The sequence below is a fragment of the Aspergillus oryzae genome, chromosome 4 (assembly GCF_000184455.2).
Source record: "Aspergillus oryzae RIB40 DNA, chromosome 4".
Classification (NCBI taxonomy): domain Eukaryota; kingdom Fungi; phylum Ascomycota; class Eurotiomycetes; order Eurotiales; family Aspergillaceae; genus Aspergillus; species Aspergillus oryzae.
The window spans coordinates 2760856-2775654 of record NC_036438.1 but is presented as its reverse complement, the minus strand read 5'-3'; the positions used below and the strand labels follow the sequence as shown (position 1 = coordinate 2775654).

Here is a 14799-nt window from a genome sequence, read left to right as displayed (position 1 = left end):
GTGTAGAATGAGGTAATATAGTAAAGAGTGCATCTAAGACACAGTTACCCTCTCAAGATCTCTAACTAGACCCTCTCACGCTTTCTTGATAGCCTCTAATGGTAATGAGTGAGCAAAACATTGGTCCAAATTATGATTGTACATTAGAAAATCAACGTTGAAATGAGCAAAGGATGACACATTGCACATTTGACCCTTGGTCAGAATAGAAAATACTTGGTTGGCGTAAAATCGGTAGAGCTTTGTGTTAGTGCTTTGTTATACCCGCTCCACGCTGATAATGGTAGCCAATAGTAAAGCTAGTACTTGCATCATGCTTCTAATGATGGTATATCATACAAGTAGCCATAGATGGCTCTGCAGGGACCTTAGCTCTGGCAAACAGCCACCGATAACAGCCCCGTTGACTATGACCCACAGGAATGACAGCGTCCTACATGGACCCCTGTTGAATTGATTGTTGTGCACGGAAAGGCAACCAGATGGAGCTTCGTCTATTGAACCCGGTTACTTGCAGAAGGGTCTCTATTAATGCATACAGAACACAAGGGAAATGACTCTTTATGATGTTTGTTGTAACAGCCAGAGTAACATGGCGATGATCACATATGCTTCTGTATTTGGATATATTCAAAAAGTGTATAAGGATTACTTTTAAACTACAGCATCCGTGACACACAGTCAATACTACAATCTTCGACCATGGTTGCAAACTCCAAGCTCCCAGAGCCTATGAAGCGAGTGCTAGCTGTGGCGGAGGTATTCTTTTTATAATATTGAAGCCAGACTGGCTTGTTTGTATACTTTCCTTTGCTACTGCTGGTCCTTCTTTTTATTACCCCCCTCAACCCTCCATGATCATTAGGCAGTAACATGGGTATGAATGTAAGTTCATCTTTCATATGCGGCACTGGACCACCTCAGCGCTTAGATTTATAGTGGTACCGAGCAAAACGTACCACTGTCTGGGGTCTCTCCTCAGCATTTTCAGTGTCTCTTGAACATCACCGATCTTTTACATGGCTGCATTATAGATTATACTGATGGGTAGTCTATAATAGCCTACGGAATTCCCTGCAAGTAAATGAATGTATGGGAAACTAAGAATCCTAGTGCATTACATTGTCTAGGTATAGCGTACAGAAGTACAGGCATCCGCTGTCAAGTAAAAGCCAATTATGAGGCATTACATACCTGGTAGTGCCATGGACAGGGGTGTTCTCACTCTGTCAACCATCGATGATCCTGGAATATACAAGCAGCTAAATGTAATCTGTCAATACCTGTGTAGTACTAGGTAGGTAGATAATTATTGTCTTTATGTTATGTGCCGAGCGACATCCAGTACCAATTGATACAGCACTATTTCATACTGTACCATATCATACACCCTTCCGTTAGTTTCGAAGTTGTCCGCGCTCAAAGAAGGATTGAATAAAGAGACTCTACTCTGTAGCATAAACATAACCATAGCCTATACAGAGTATGGCCTAGATATGAGACTTGTACTTGATACATATAGATACATTTCCTGTTTATTTTCCTCTGCTTCGGTCCCCATCCACTCCATTAAAGCTGATCAGTCTACATATGTACAGAACATGCAATATTTACCATACGGAGCGGTGACTGAAAAAAAGGGCTTGAACAATAAATGGGTTCTAGTAATCTTGTACCCTTCTACAACAACCTTTCCTCTACGTACATTCTACAAATATCTCACTCCACCGGGCACAATCTAGCTGCGAACATGTACTACCTAAATTACAGTATCCACGACCTAGAATTTATGTATACTGCTGCCTGATAAGACCATACGTACATACACAGTTGGTTACTTTTCTCCTTCATGCGTGGGTCTCCCCAGGAAACTAATAAGGGGCTTCGAATGGGCTTCTGCGCAGAGGCTTCGCTTCCATCTTATTGGATTATGTATTAACCTAAATAGGAGGCGAAACACTCGGAGCAGTGCATCACTGGAAGGGTACTAGACGATCAGTTGCTGCTAGGTGCTACCGAGACAAGGCAGATATGCACTGTCTCTTGGTCTCTTCATCCTGAATGAGTGCTCGTCAGTATGCAATGAAGAAGGAGCGGTGCGTAAGAAGCAGGGAAGTGACTGAATGGAAAAGAGACACAGATACCCGTCATGTAGGTGAGAGCAAGGGTTGACTTCTTCAGTACAGCCAATAAAGGTGATTCCTACATACTTCTCAGCTAAGCGGTACCTCGCTGTGGAATTTGGTCCTCAATCACAACATGGACCATTGATTGCTCTGCAACGCAAGCACCTGAGGAGTTACAAGTGAGCTGCTGGAAATACGATAGACCTGAACTGTATCACCAGCACACATCCCCCAGAGCCCTAGAGTCTTAGCATGTCTGAATTCTTTTTTCTTTTCTCTGTTTCTCTCTCTCTCTCTTTTATTTTATGTCCCCGAATGCATTTTCTTCTCTGAAAGTCTTTGTGCCACTGAAGGAAAAGGCTTCATGGAGACTGCCAAAGCTACTCTCTTCCCTTCTCCCTGTGCCTTTTCCTTTTTCCTTTTTCCTTTTTCCTTTTTCCTTTTTCTTTATGTGTTTTTCTTTTCTTTTCTGCCTTCTCTCTCTCTTTTTTCCTTTTCTATCTTCTATTGTCCAATTCTCAACGATGATCTTTGATTGTCTGATTAACCTTGTCGGTTCCACAAGTTCTTTGGCCTCACCATCTACGAGCCTTCTTCGCTTTCTTTCGTTCTTTTCCTTTTCTTTTCTTTTTTGATTTGCCAATCTTATTCGCGGTATCTTGCTCTTGATGTGATAGTTGCTTATCCTCCTTTTCTTTTCCTCTCTTCTGCAGGAGGTACCTTACAAAGTCTTTTCTGGACTTTGTTCTTTTTTAGCCTCAATGCTATATCACCCGTGTTATTCCTCTATATTACTTTTTTTTTATGTCAAAGTCCATAATACTCAAAGCATTTTTTTCCCCAGGAAATCTGGAATCTGTCAGCTGTCGCCGATGCCTCGGACTTCTTGGAGGTTACCTTGCATCGTTCAAGGGTAGGGTGCTATGGTCTTGCACATATATACCCTACCAGCTCTCTGTATGTCATTCTCACTGTGGCCTTTTACGGGATGTCCCAGGCTTTTCTTCCCTTATTTGAGACTTGGAGCCCGCTCGCCATCATTGGGATCCATAGTATACGAGCTATATTCTATTTGCACCTTCATCACTTTTGTTTTTCTGTGTCTGCTTTAAGTCTTCCATCGTCTCCTCTTTCTTCTCCACCTTCCTCTGTCGCGTTTGTGTGATACTTTTCTCCGACACTACCTCAGTGTGTGCTTCATTTTGAAGAGCTTGTATCATCGCCAAGGTTCTCAGAGGCCGCACCCTTACTATTCGAGGATTTTTGGCTTATAGAAACTTCACCCCTACTATATCACATTCTCCATCTCCGTCTAAATATATATTTGGATGATAGGGAGAGCAGTACGAATTGCTTCACTCTACAGTGGAATTGCCCATATCAATCTGCGCATACATCAAGTTGGGAAGTTCTTAACTCCCCCACTGCCAACAAGAGAGGAAGACCAAACCGAAAGTCATTATGAGTGGTTCTGGAAGGCGAAGTAATGAGGGCCATGGTAGCTACATCATGAACCAGCAAGTTGCCTTACCTGTTCCGTATAGCCAAGGGGAAGGCCATGAGTTCAGCGTAAACGACTCTGGCTCATATCATTTCCCGTCTCAGTCTTTCAGCGCATATACTTCCCAATTCAGTGCTCCATATAGCCATTCGGGCATATCACCTCACAACCAGCACTTGTCTTCTCACCACTTACCTGTGCACTCTGTGCCATCAACCCCTGACCATACGGCCTTACAACACCACCACCACCACCCTCAACAGTCGGTACAGTATATAGCACCGTCACGCTATTTCCAGTCCCAAAGATACCTGCCTTACCGTGATGCACTTGGGGAGACAGATATTGAAAGTCAAGACTCTCGAAACGAGAATACGATGTTATCGGAGCCAGTTATTCCCCCACTGGACGGATTCCCAAACGTACGGGAGTTCGATCAACTAATGAGAAGGTAAGTAATCTACACGCCTAAAGAATCCACTTTGGTGTTGTTAGTGGAGAGAAGTCTTATGCGGGGTGTTCTATTCTAGTTATGTCGACGACCTCTCGGTTAAGAAGCAAGACAAAGCATTGATTCATGCTAAAAGGGCGAGAAACATAAGGACAGTCTTATTAGACCCCAAAGATACAACTGTGGAATCAGCCCAGTTTCGGTATGAATTTGTCCTGTCCTTTACCTGTGGCTGAAAGCATCCCTACTACCTTACTTCAATCCTTTCACCAAGACAATGATCATGTTAGCATCAGCTAAATGGAAAACATTAGATTTTGGGTCAAAAAGATGTTCAAACTTCAAGTAGTTGGTACAGGGACTTCAGATGTCCGTATTATCTCCTGACCAGGTTGAAGAACTTCATTGCTGATGCACATATACCTTTCAAGTGCATGAAAATGATCTGTCATGAAGGAAAGCCCGTGGCTATTCGAGAGAAACTTTTCAAGATTCTTACCAGGGCACATCAGCAGTGCCAACACGGTGGTAGAGACAAAACATCTGCTCAGGTGCGGCAGATCTATTCATGGTACGTCTGTCTGTTTCTCAAACGATATGTCTGCAACTTCCAGACCTATCTTTTGGAGAGTATCCCCAGTCATCATTAGCCAATGAAAACTGACTGTAAGCATACGTTGACCATCATCAAAGGGTTCCTAAAGAACTCATCTCGCGTTTTGTTAAAATATGTCCGACATGTCAAGTTCGCCGGGGAGGTTCGCGCCTCACTCCTCCTAATTCAAGAAGAAGCTCACCCCGTCTCGAGATAGTATCTCGTTCCCCGAAACTTCCATCACCACCCATATCAAGGTGTGAATCCAGTTTGAACGTCCAATTGCCGTTGGACAGGCCACAAGCGAACTTCTTGACTCAGTTTAATGGTCACAATAGCTGGTCGGAGAGTTCAAAGGGTATACACCAACGGCCAAGCTTCAGCCCCGGGCACGGCTTTGCAAAAGCAACACCCCCACTTCCCAGTTCAGTTTCGGTGTTGGACTCTCTCCATGGGGACCTCCCAGACCCATCGTCACAGGTCAATTACAATTCGGGGTTCACTTCTCCACTTGGCCCATCTAGCCATCGAGACTATTAGAGCTCCCCATCCGACCGGTGAATCGTCAAACGAGTTTGGAGTGGCCCCGACAATCCGACAACTTGGTTTATTTGTTTTTCTGTTCTTTTCTTCCTTCTTTCTCTTCTTTCTCTTATTTTCTCTTACTGCTCTTACTGCTCTTCCTGCTCTTTCAATCTTCTAATACAAAGAATGTCTTTTCTCAAGTAAACTTTAGCAGTTCTCAACAAAACTTTTGTGATCATTGGAGAAGTACGTAACTGAACACTACTAACCATGTGTTAAGTCATGATTCGTGGGCCACTCATTGCCAAGATGTCTAAGACGCATAGTTTGTCCCATATTCTAGCCTAAACAATGAAGTAGCCCTCATTTGTTCTCTCGAACGAGTTTGCAACTCTTAAGTCCTTTTTGCCCGTTGTAAGCATACTCCTTTATATTATGTCTATATGATCGTATCGAAGGTCTTACTCTGATGGGAATTGATCGTAATACTCCATTTCCCTCGCGATTAAAGCTGCAGACATTGTCGGACCGACTCGACCATGGCACGCCTCTGACATAATCAATCGAACTACCCTAAATGTACATACAATCTAAATCCATCAAAATAGAAACGTAGGCAAGCGTTTTGAAGCGTGTTGAGATACACCACATAACCATGATAAACGCCAAAAAGTACATTGATAACTGCTTCCAAGCCCGCCTGCAAAAGGATAACTCCGTCTTACAGCGATAGTTAGACAGGAAGTGAGAACTTCTTTCCTTTCATGACCCTACTCATGTTTAGTTCGTGTTCGGGCTCCAAGATTCTCGAGTAACTTACTTGGTATAGTAGATGTAGAAGAAATCCGAGTATAGGAGTGTTTGGACGATGCCTGCAACAACAGGGACTGGCTGAAAGTAGCTTTCCGCAAAGTAGCGATAGATCCAATTGGGTATATAGAGGGCGCGGTATAGTCCCAATGCAAAGAGATAGTGTGTTGTTATGGTGTCCGCCTCGCCAGTACGTTGAAGCATGAAGAGCTGAGGGAGGATGGCAACAGATTCAAGCCAAATCGAGAACGTCCAGAGAACCTTGCTATTGTCAGAAGCCCGCACGGAGTCACAAAGTAATTGAGGAACTAACTTCGGAGACGCTATAGTCATGTGGGAAGAGAAGAGCTAGCAAAGCACCGATCCCGAGGAGGTATTGAACTTTGAATGTATCAATATTCGGATCATGTGTGGGTTTATAGTCATTAAGCATGAGATAGATAATATAAGCTGATGAGCCAATGAACAATATCTTGAAAGTCGTGTTGTATAGGGATTCGGAGAAGGCCCAGAAGAGATCTAGAAGATTGGCAAGAATTAGAGAAGTCTTGCGAGGTGAGATGGGGAAGACAATATGGAGCCCTTACCAAGATAGCGAGTCACAAAAACCATCAAATATAAAGCCTGTGATTTGAATGACAGCCCAGAACAGCTCTAACCTGTGGGTTAGATTAAGCACTACAAGTGGCAAGCGGAAAACTATACACTGGACGACTTCATTTTATGTAGAAGAATAAAAATAGACGCGAGGTGCGAGAAATCAGCTAGTTCAAATGTTAGAACAATTGCAAGATAGTATCACAATGCACTCACCCAAAAGCCTGAAGATATTCATTATGGTTTTTGAATATAAGCCGAGTAGGTCTAGATCAATTAGAGATACCAATTATATAGTGAACGAAAGTGAAAATTGTTTGATAACAGTTTAAGTATCTCCTATAATCAATTGCCATGCGATGAAGTGAACCAGTGAATTCCACTGTTGGTACGGAGCATAATTAGTCGCACCTTTGGGGAGGAGGCCCTGAACAATGTTGACACGAAGCCACAACAAGCAGGCGCGACAAGCAAATTCTCCGCCCCACACACAGCGCGCTCTGGATGCCGTAATTATATCTGCAAGGTATACTTTAACTCCTTTTTGAATCAAATACAAACTATATACTCCTTTGCACCTTTTCCCCTCACGTCGCCGACTATTTAGGTATGTTTTAATTTTTGCCCTACCCCCTTTCTCTCTCCCCCGCTTTTTTTGAGTTTATTTATTACCTTGTCATTATTCTTCATTTGTTGGTCCTTGTATCAGTAAGAAAACGAAAAGGCAGAAATTCACGTGGCTTAACATATTATGAGCAATTCTCATCCTTGAGTGACAATGATTCCCAGCATTGTACTTTCAGAAGATCGCGCTAACATGTGCGCTTTCGCCATCCGCAATTCGCTGCAGGTGCCCCTCTGCAAGTTCACTTTTCAAAGCGCAAATGGAGCTGTCTCTATCTAGTCTGTCCCAGTCTCGTATTCCAACGCGTTTTGATCTCTGTGTGTCTGCAATCTGCTCCATAAGCCGATCCCTGTCTGCGTCTAACTGCGAAAGGCGCTTTTCCGTGAGGGCATCTAAGTCAGATGGGAGGCATCTCCCCCCTGATATAATCGAAGAAAGGCCCGTAAGGTGATTCATGTACCTCGGGGTGCGAGGATAAGAGACTCCCGTAACACTCCCTTGCCGGTAAGTAGAATGACGATGGGTATCCACACCAGGCCCTGGCATCAGAGTATGGCCGCTGCGCGGGCCAGTCGGCGGCCCATAGGACCCAGCTGACATGGGCCCACGGCGGGCGGGAGCACCGGTCCAAACGTTTTCCTTGAAGCTCGGCCCTCCGCGAGGACGAGTGGGAGCCGATAATAGCGAGATATTTGAGCTGCGAGTTTGCGAGGACAAAGACTTGGGCCCGTGGGAGGGACCAGATGGCGGTGAATGGTCCTGTGCTGCGCTATATGCCCTTGGGTAGCTTGGAACTCTGCCAGAGTGTGCTTGATTTAATTCACTAGAGTCTTTCCCCTGTGTTTCGAGGGAAGGAACCCGACCCGAAGTATCAAATTCCGGTCCTTTCTCTGAAGAGCAACCTGCTCCATCCATGAGCGGAGAATCACGTCCTGCGTCGTCTTTATTCGGCTTGTTTTTGCTCAATGTTGCATGCTCGTGACGGGACGGAGAGTGTTCTGAATTTTTCGATAAGCGGCGACAGGGAACTGGCTGAGATGCCGGTGACCGAACCCTGTTGTCGAACTGGAAAGCACTGGTCCTGTCTAGAAATGGTGATGACCGTCTCGAATTAGAAACAGATCCAGGGGCAGAGATGTATGCAGAAGGAACTCCTCGCGGAGATGGCGATCGTCGTCTTTGGGCTATATAATTCTCTGCATGGCGGTCCCTACGACCCTCTTGGATTGGACTTCGAGAACGAGGGACCATCGGTCCACGAGCGTAATTATCTCGCAACAAGCTACGCCTAGAAGGTGAAGCTGGTCTCGTGTACTGGTCAGACGCAGTCAGCGCAGGGCGCTCTCTTCTGACTGGTCTAAAATCTAGGTTAGGTGATGGATCTCGAAGCCGTTTTGACATATTCCGATTCCGGGAGAAGTCACGAGGTCGACTATCAGCGTACGGTGATCTTAAACGCCACGAAGCAGGGGCAGGAGACCTGGGTCGTCCTTCGCGTCTGGGTGAGAACCTTCTTGGGGGGGAGCATGTCTTCAGGTATGAGCTAGGTCCGCTCTCTCTATTGTAGAAAGACGGGCTCCGGGATGAGCGACCCCTAAAGGCGGGAGGTGAACGACTGCGTCCGCGACCATATGACCGACTTGAGGATGGTACCCATGTATCAGCCACTAGACGAGGGGAACGATTCCGTGGCGATCTACTGCGTCTAATGTAACCACGAGGACCTGCTGGGCGATAGCTCTCTCCGCCACGGTGATCATCAAATCTATGAGTAATTCGTTAGCCCCGGCTTCAAGACAAGAGACTGGATATAAGGTCTAAGTGGAGAATAGAAATGGTAAAAGGGGGATGTGGCGTAACATATTCATATGCCAGACCTTCTGTTGCGATCCCAGTCCATTCTGAGACAAACAGACAATCATTCGTAAAGGCTACTGAAATCTGCGTAGACAATATCACCATGAATAGGTAGCTATTGAAGAAATGTTTTATAGAAGCTGCGCTTGAAAGCAGGTTGGACCAGGAGCTTGTCTTCTCCGGAAGCGCAACTATCACATGACTGAACCACCAATGTTTTTGACCTTAGGATGTTAGTCCAAGCATACCATTGCTTGCTCTCTCTCTCGCTCTCTGCAGCCCAACATACTCATACTCGATGAACTACACTTTTTATCAAGGATTATTGGAGACTGGCCAGTCTGCTATGGCTTAAGAGAGGTTGGAGAATGTAAGAAGTCAAACACACTATCAGTACTTGTGTGTGGTAGAGTCATGGCCCTTGTTAGATAGCTACTGCGCTTTCGGCCTTGCTTTCAGAAAAGTTAGTCAAGAAGAGCATGAAAGATTAGTAGACATTATTCTGTTCTTCGGTAAGGACTATAGATAATTGTAATTTAAGAGATATAGGCCGAGAACAATGACTGCATTGGTACAGGTGCTGTAAAGCTTGTATGGTAAAACTGGCGGATTGACAGTGATCTCAATGGCGGTTCCGTTTTTCTTCTTCCTTTTTGAGCCTTTTGCGGCTTTCCTGAGCAATCATATCACTTAAATCCTCCTGGAATCCCCAACTAGGATTGTTTTCCTGCTGCCTTTGGGATTCGTAAAGCTTTCGAATGCTTTCTTTGCTAAATCCCTCATTTGACTGTAGAGAATCTGGGTCCATAGAGACATCAACGTCGCCGGGTTTCTTGCGCTTCCGATTTTGTTCATCAGCACCAAGCACCGCCAAGTTTTCTGGATGCGCAGCAAGATCATACACCCTTTCGCCACCGAAGAAGCCCCGCACATTGGCTTGTCGCTCTGGGATAACTTGAAAAGCGCTCTTGTGACTTACAGACTCTTCAGTCTGTGTGCCTCGATAGTGCTTGCGCACGTCAAATTCCCCCGAAACATTCTCTTCGCCAGCTAACTCAGAGGGAACAGCTGATGCTAACCCACTTGGCGTCTCAAGTCCGCTAGGAGTCTGGACGCCCGTTTCCATGTCCTCTTCATCTTCCTCATCATCTTCATCTTCACTCTCCTCGTCAGAAGGCTCGGGTTCTTGTAGCTCACCCCAGAGATCCTTCTCGACAGGCTCGCCTTGCTGCATTGTCTGTTGCGGTTGCAATACACCAAAAATATCACCACCATAGAGAGGACGATTGTGCTCATCTACTGGTGGCTTCCCGTAGCCACCAGGATGATATCCCCACATGGCACCAGGAGGGGGCGGCGCGTTGAGACCGGGAATCTTCAAGGCTGGATATGATGGGGGTGGGCCATATCTCTGCTGGTTGATTAACCAAGGAGGGGGCGCACCGGGTGGCATATTGAGGGCTTCCTTGAGCTCAGCGCTAAGCTCGCCCGGCCGTAAATGTCTAAGGTTCGTCTCGTATTCCTTACCCTCATAGTAAACCTCGCCATAGCGGGTAAGTTCCGGCTTAGTTTGGAATCGGAAAAAAGCTTCGTATAGTTTCTGATAATCGATATCAAGTCTTCCCATTTTTGGTTGGACCCTCTCTCTTTGCTTCTGTTTGAGTGTCGCTTGTTCTTGCTTCTCTAGGGCAGCATCGCGCATTTCCGAAATCCCGGTCTCCTGAATAAATTTTGGCAGCGCGAAAGGCGGCTTCTCAATCCCTCTCTTGGAAGAGAGGTACTCTCGTTTTAAGGACCAATGTGAAGGAACAGGGACAACATTGCGGTGGGATTTTATATGTACAAGAAGCCGAGGATCGGGGGCCGAAGTGTCCGTCCACTCGACAATTTCTGGTCTTCGAACCATTGCCTTCAGTTCAGCGACAGAAAGCTTGTTCAATTCCTTGCGCTTTCTTTTTGAGAGCTTGGGCTCCTTTTCTTCTTCATCCGGGATTTCATCATCATCATCAAAATAGATTTCGGGTTTTTCAGACTCTTTTGCCGGTGTTGAGGTATCCCCGACCTCATCGAATCGATTAATAATATGCTTATATGCTTGCCATAGCGGATCCTCTAGATCTAGAGATGCAGCATCATGACCTTGCTGGCTACTACCTCGTGAGACATCAGTCGATAGAGTAACCTCTGTCTGAGATTTTGTGTGTGATTCATCGAGTGTTGCTTCGGTAGCCTAGATAAAGTCAGTTTACTCTCGAGGTTTGGACTGTGACAAACGGACCTGCGATTTCAAGGCCTTTTTCCTTGCCCTTCTCAATTGGTTCTTGCTTGGCCGCATTATGAAAGGCCGTTGAACAAGAGATATGTGCGAGCGGCAACCTAGTATGCTTCACTTGTCTTGCACTATGGGGCATAGAAACACCTAAACAAGTAGGGAGTGAGAGTGAAAGTCAATGTACTGTGATTCTTTGATCAAAGTATTTAATTTTGAGTTCAAGTGTAAAATGAGTCGTGGTTTCCGGAATGACATTCTGTGACATTACCAGCCGGCATATCACGTGCCGATACGGAGGTTTCCCTGTGGTTGGTAAAACGTTGATATAGTCCGTATTGAAGAGCATTGATTGGAACATCAAATATTGCTGCGTATAAGGTTCATACTATTTACCCAGCTGGTTGCAGGGCGATGAGGCGTTTGACATATGATAAATAAGGCGAGGAATGCTCATTTTAAAAAATTTATCTGATGAAAAAGGTAATCCATCATAGCATATCTGAGTTCCAAAATCGAGTCTATGTAGTCTTTGTTTTTTTCTGATCCAGTAAAAAACCCGTGAGCGCGTACACTGGGAAAAAATATTCTGGGGATAATGAAAATCAAGTTGCATGGGGCACACCCAAGCCTACAAAGGCCATTCTTTAAGATTTCAATCCCCATTGAGCATGTAAGGTTACAGACCGGGCTAAGCGAGGACTTCACAAACACCAAAGGCGAGTAATGAGCATCTGTAAATATCCTAGATAAAACCTGATGAAGAACGAAATAACCCCCACGTGGACTGCAACATGAGATATAATACAAAAAAAATTTAAGATTATTATTTTTAACATGAGATCATAGGATGTATGTCCTTCCCTCCTATTTCTTCTTCTTTGCGGATCTCGATTCTACATATAGATTAGCAACCGCAGGATGAGGACGGCATCCCTTTCAGTGGCTTACCAGCGGCTGTTCTCTTTTTCTTTGGCCGGCCCTTTCCTCGAAGCTTCGCACTAATCCGTAATTATGAGCGCACGTTGGAGTAGAGGAGCAGTAATAACATACATTTGGATCGCTTCCTCTCTATCATCCTCTGCTTCATCGAACGTGGTTAAGCCGAGAGGCTTATAACTGTCTTGTAAATCACGGAAAGAAACAGCCTTTTTCGGATACCATTCTGCAAGCGTTGGGCCACGAAGCCGCTGTCGAAGGACCTTGTTTCCCAGTCGTAACCGTTGCGGATTGAAGTTAAGTGAAAAGATACGACACTGGACCTGCGAGCAGCATTAATATCAGTTCACACTCGGTTGTACAAAAGACACGGCTTGTGTGCGAGATAGTACCTTGGTAAGGTCCAGAATACGACTGTAGGGCGCTGCCATATTTGGGCATATGAGTTAAAGAGGATAAGAACACCAATATGAAACCATGATGGCTTATCGCCCGTTTATGATCACGTGATATGATGCTCCTGGTATTTTTCCAGGGCATGTGGCATTCGAATACTGCTTATTTTATTACTATAGTGCACTTCCACAATGGACCGTAAAAGGAAGTCCATTTTCTCAGCCTCTGCTAACACCTATACAAAGAAAGCCAGGGTGAAGGTACGCACGATCCAGGAGAAGGTTCTATTTGGTACTGACCTCTCAAGGTTGATAGCCCGGACTTGAATAACAATGCTTTGGACAGGGACGGGATTAGATCTCGTTTTAGTGTGGTATCAGATCTTCTGAGTGATGCTCTTGGAGATTATCGCTACCTACAAGCTTGTGATGTCGAAGTTAACCCTGATATCCTCAAGGCAACTTTTGAGCTTGAGGAGGCCCTACGTCGCGCAAAGAGCCATTTATCAACTGGAAGTGCTCGTAATAGCCATACTTCGGCTGACTCCTCAGCTGGAGCAGTAGGCACGCAAGGAATTTTGCCCGTGCTACCTCCTATTATGGATAAAGTCCTGGAAAGAGCTGTTTTCACGCATCCAGGCGTGAGCAACGATACCGAGAAAACCTACGATCGACTTGAAATCCTCGGAGATGCCTATATAGAACTCATTGCTACGAAGCTTATATGGAAAAGGTTTCGGGAAATTCCTTCGGGGCGGATCTCACAGATCAGAGAACTCCTGGTGAAGAATGAAACTCTCGCCGAGTATGCGGCGGGATATGGTCTTGACAGAAAAGCCGCAGTACCACAGGACTACTTGAGGCAGTCAAAACGGTGGACGAAGACCAGAGCAGATATTTTCGAGGCATATGTAGCCGCAGCTATCATATCTCATCCAGTTGATGGCTACAGGGTGGTTGAGAATTGGCTGACACAGTTATGGCTTCCAAAGCTGTCGGAACTTGGCATTCAAAAACCCGTTTTGAATGCGAAGGAACTACTTGCTAGAAAGATCATGGGTAAGGGAATCAAATTGCGGTATATTGATGAACATCCTCCAGCTCAGCAAGGCCCGGGGATGCAGACTTTCTTCGTCGGGGTATATCTTACTGGATGGGGTTGGAACAATAAACATCTTGGATCTGGCCAGGGTCCTAACAAGACCATCGCAGGGAATGAAGCAGCACATCAAGCTCTATCGAATGAGCCAATGGTAGAGGAGATTACTTGTGCCAAAAGAGCTTATGAAGCAGCCAAAGATTAAGCAGACATGTGGCAAAAATATAAAAATAAATAGATGCCACAGTACAATCCTGGATTACTATTCTACCAGCTCTAGCTATTTATTATATAAATTCTAACTATATATTTATCTATTTGATTCTAATTCTGTAACCTGTTATAACTCTCTAAACTCTGTCTTTATAATAAATATGTTGTGTTTTTCATATATTTCTTAATTGCGTTGTTGGTCATTAGGAGCAACCATACAATAATGTATATTATTCACAGGGAGACTTGGTTAGAAGGATTATTTTTTACTATTAACTACCTCCCGATTATAACAGCTTGGTAGTATATCCAGGGGTATCTAGATTTTTATTTAATTACTGTTTCTATTATTATTAATTTTTATTTATTTAAATGATTAATTATTACTAATAATCTATCGGCTTGATTATTAAATTATTCTATTTATAATTTAACTAAATTTATTAATATTTGAATTAGGTTATTATATTATCAAATTTAAATATTAAATATTAAAATTAAAAAAGACTTAGTTTATTTTTATAAATCTATTTAATAATTAAATATATTATTTAATAGATTTTTATAAAAAAGAATTAACTACTATTTTATTATTATTAATTATATCTATAATCTATTTATTTAACTAGATATTTAATCAATCTATTTTAGATTAAAGTATTATTAAATTTATTTATTTTATCTAAATCTTTAAAATCTTAAAATTATAAAAATATATTAAATAGTTACACTAAATTAATACTATATTATGGCTGTAGAGTTGGTTGATAGTAAAGATGATTCTTTTGATTAAGTCT

At 43.9% G+C, this 14799-nt stretch overlaps 4 protein-coding genes across 4 annotated transcripts; 1 reads left to right on the top strand and 3 right to left on the bottom strand.

Annotated features, from left to right (window-relative positions):
• Positions 1-3538: 3538 nt before the first annotated feature.
• Positions 3539-4924, bottom strand: AO090102000649 (uncharacterized protein; the record flags this gene model as incomplete). The annotated part of the gene is made up of 5 exons (XM_023236736.1): positions 3539-3628; positions 3823-3916; positions 4502-4523; positions 4578-4640; positions 4876-4924. The coding sequence occupies 5 exons, from the start codon at positions 4922-4924 to the stop codon at positions 3539-3541; spliced, it is 318 nt and encodes a 105-aa protein (XP_023091896.1).
• A 1007-nt stretch (positions 4925-5931) lies between these two features.
• AO090102000650 (uncharacterized protein) lies at positions 5932-6843 on the bottom strand (the record flags this gene model as incomplete). The annotated part of the gene is made up of 6 exons (XM_001822740.3): positions 5932-5968; positions 6019-6269; positions 6322-6527; positions 6596-6662; positions 6714-6772; positions 6822-6843. 6 exons carry the CDS (start codon positions 6841-6843, stop codon positions 5932-5934), a joined length of 642 nt encoding a protein of 213 aa, XP_001822792.1.
• A 2866-nt stretch (positions 6844-9709) lies between these two features.
• On the bottom strand, positions 9710-11422 carry AO090102000651 (U2 snRNP complex subunit CUS1; the record flags this gene model as incomplete). The annotated part of the gene is made up of 2 exons (XM_001822741.3): positions 9710-11317; positions 11366-11422. 2 exons carry the CDS (start codon positions 11420-11422, stop codon positions 9710-9712), a joined length of 1665 nt encoding a protein of 554 aa, XP_001822793.1.
• A 1867-nt stretch (positions 11423-13289) lies between these two features.
• AO090102000652 (ribonuclease III) lies at positions 13290-13994 on the top strand (the record flags this gene model as incomplete). The annotated part of the gene is made up of 1 exon (XM_001822742.3): positions 13290-13994. The coding sequence occupies one exon, from the start codon at positions 13290-13292 to the stop codon at positions 13992-13994; it is 705 nt and encodes a 234-aa protein (XP_001822794.3).
• Between the last annotated feature and the right edge of the window lie 805 nt (positions 13995-14799).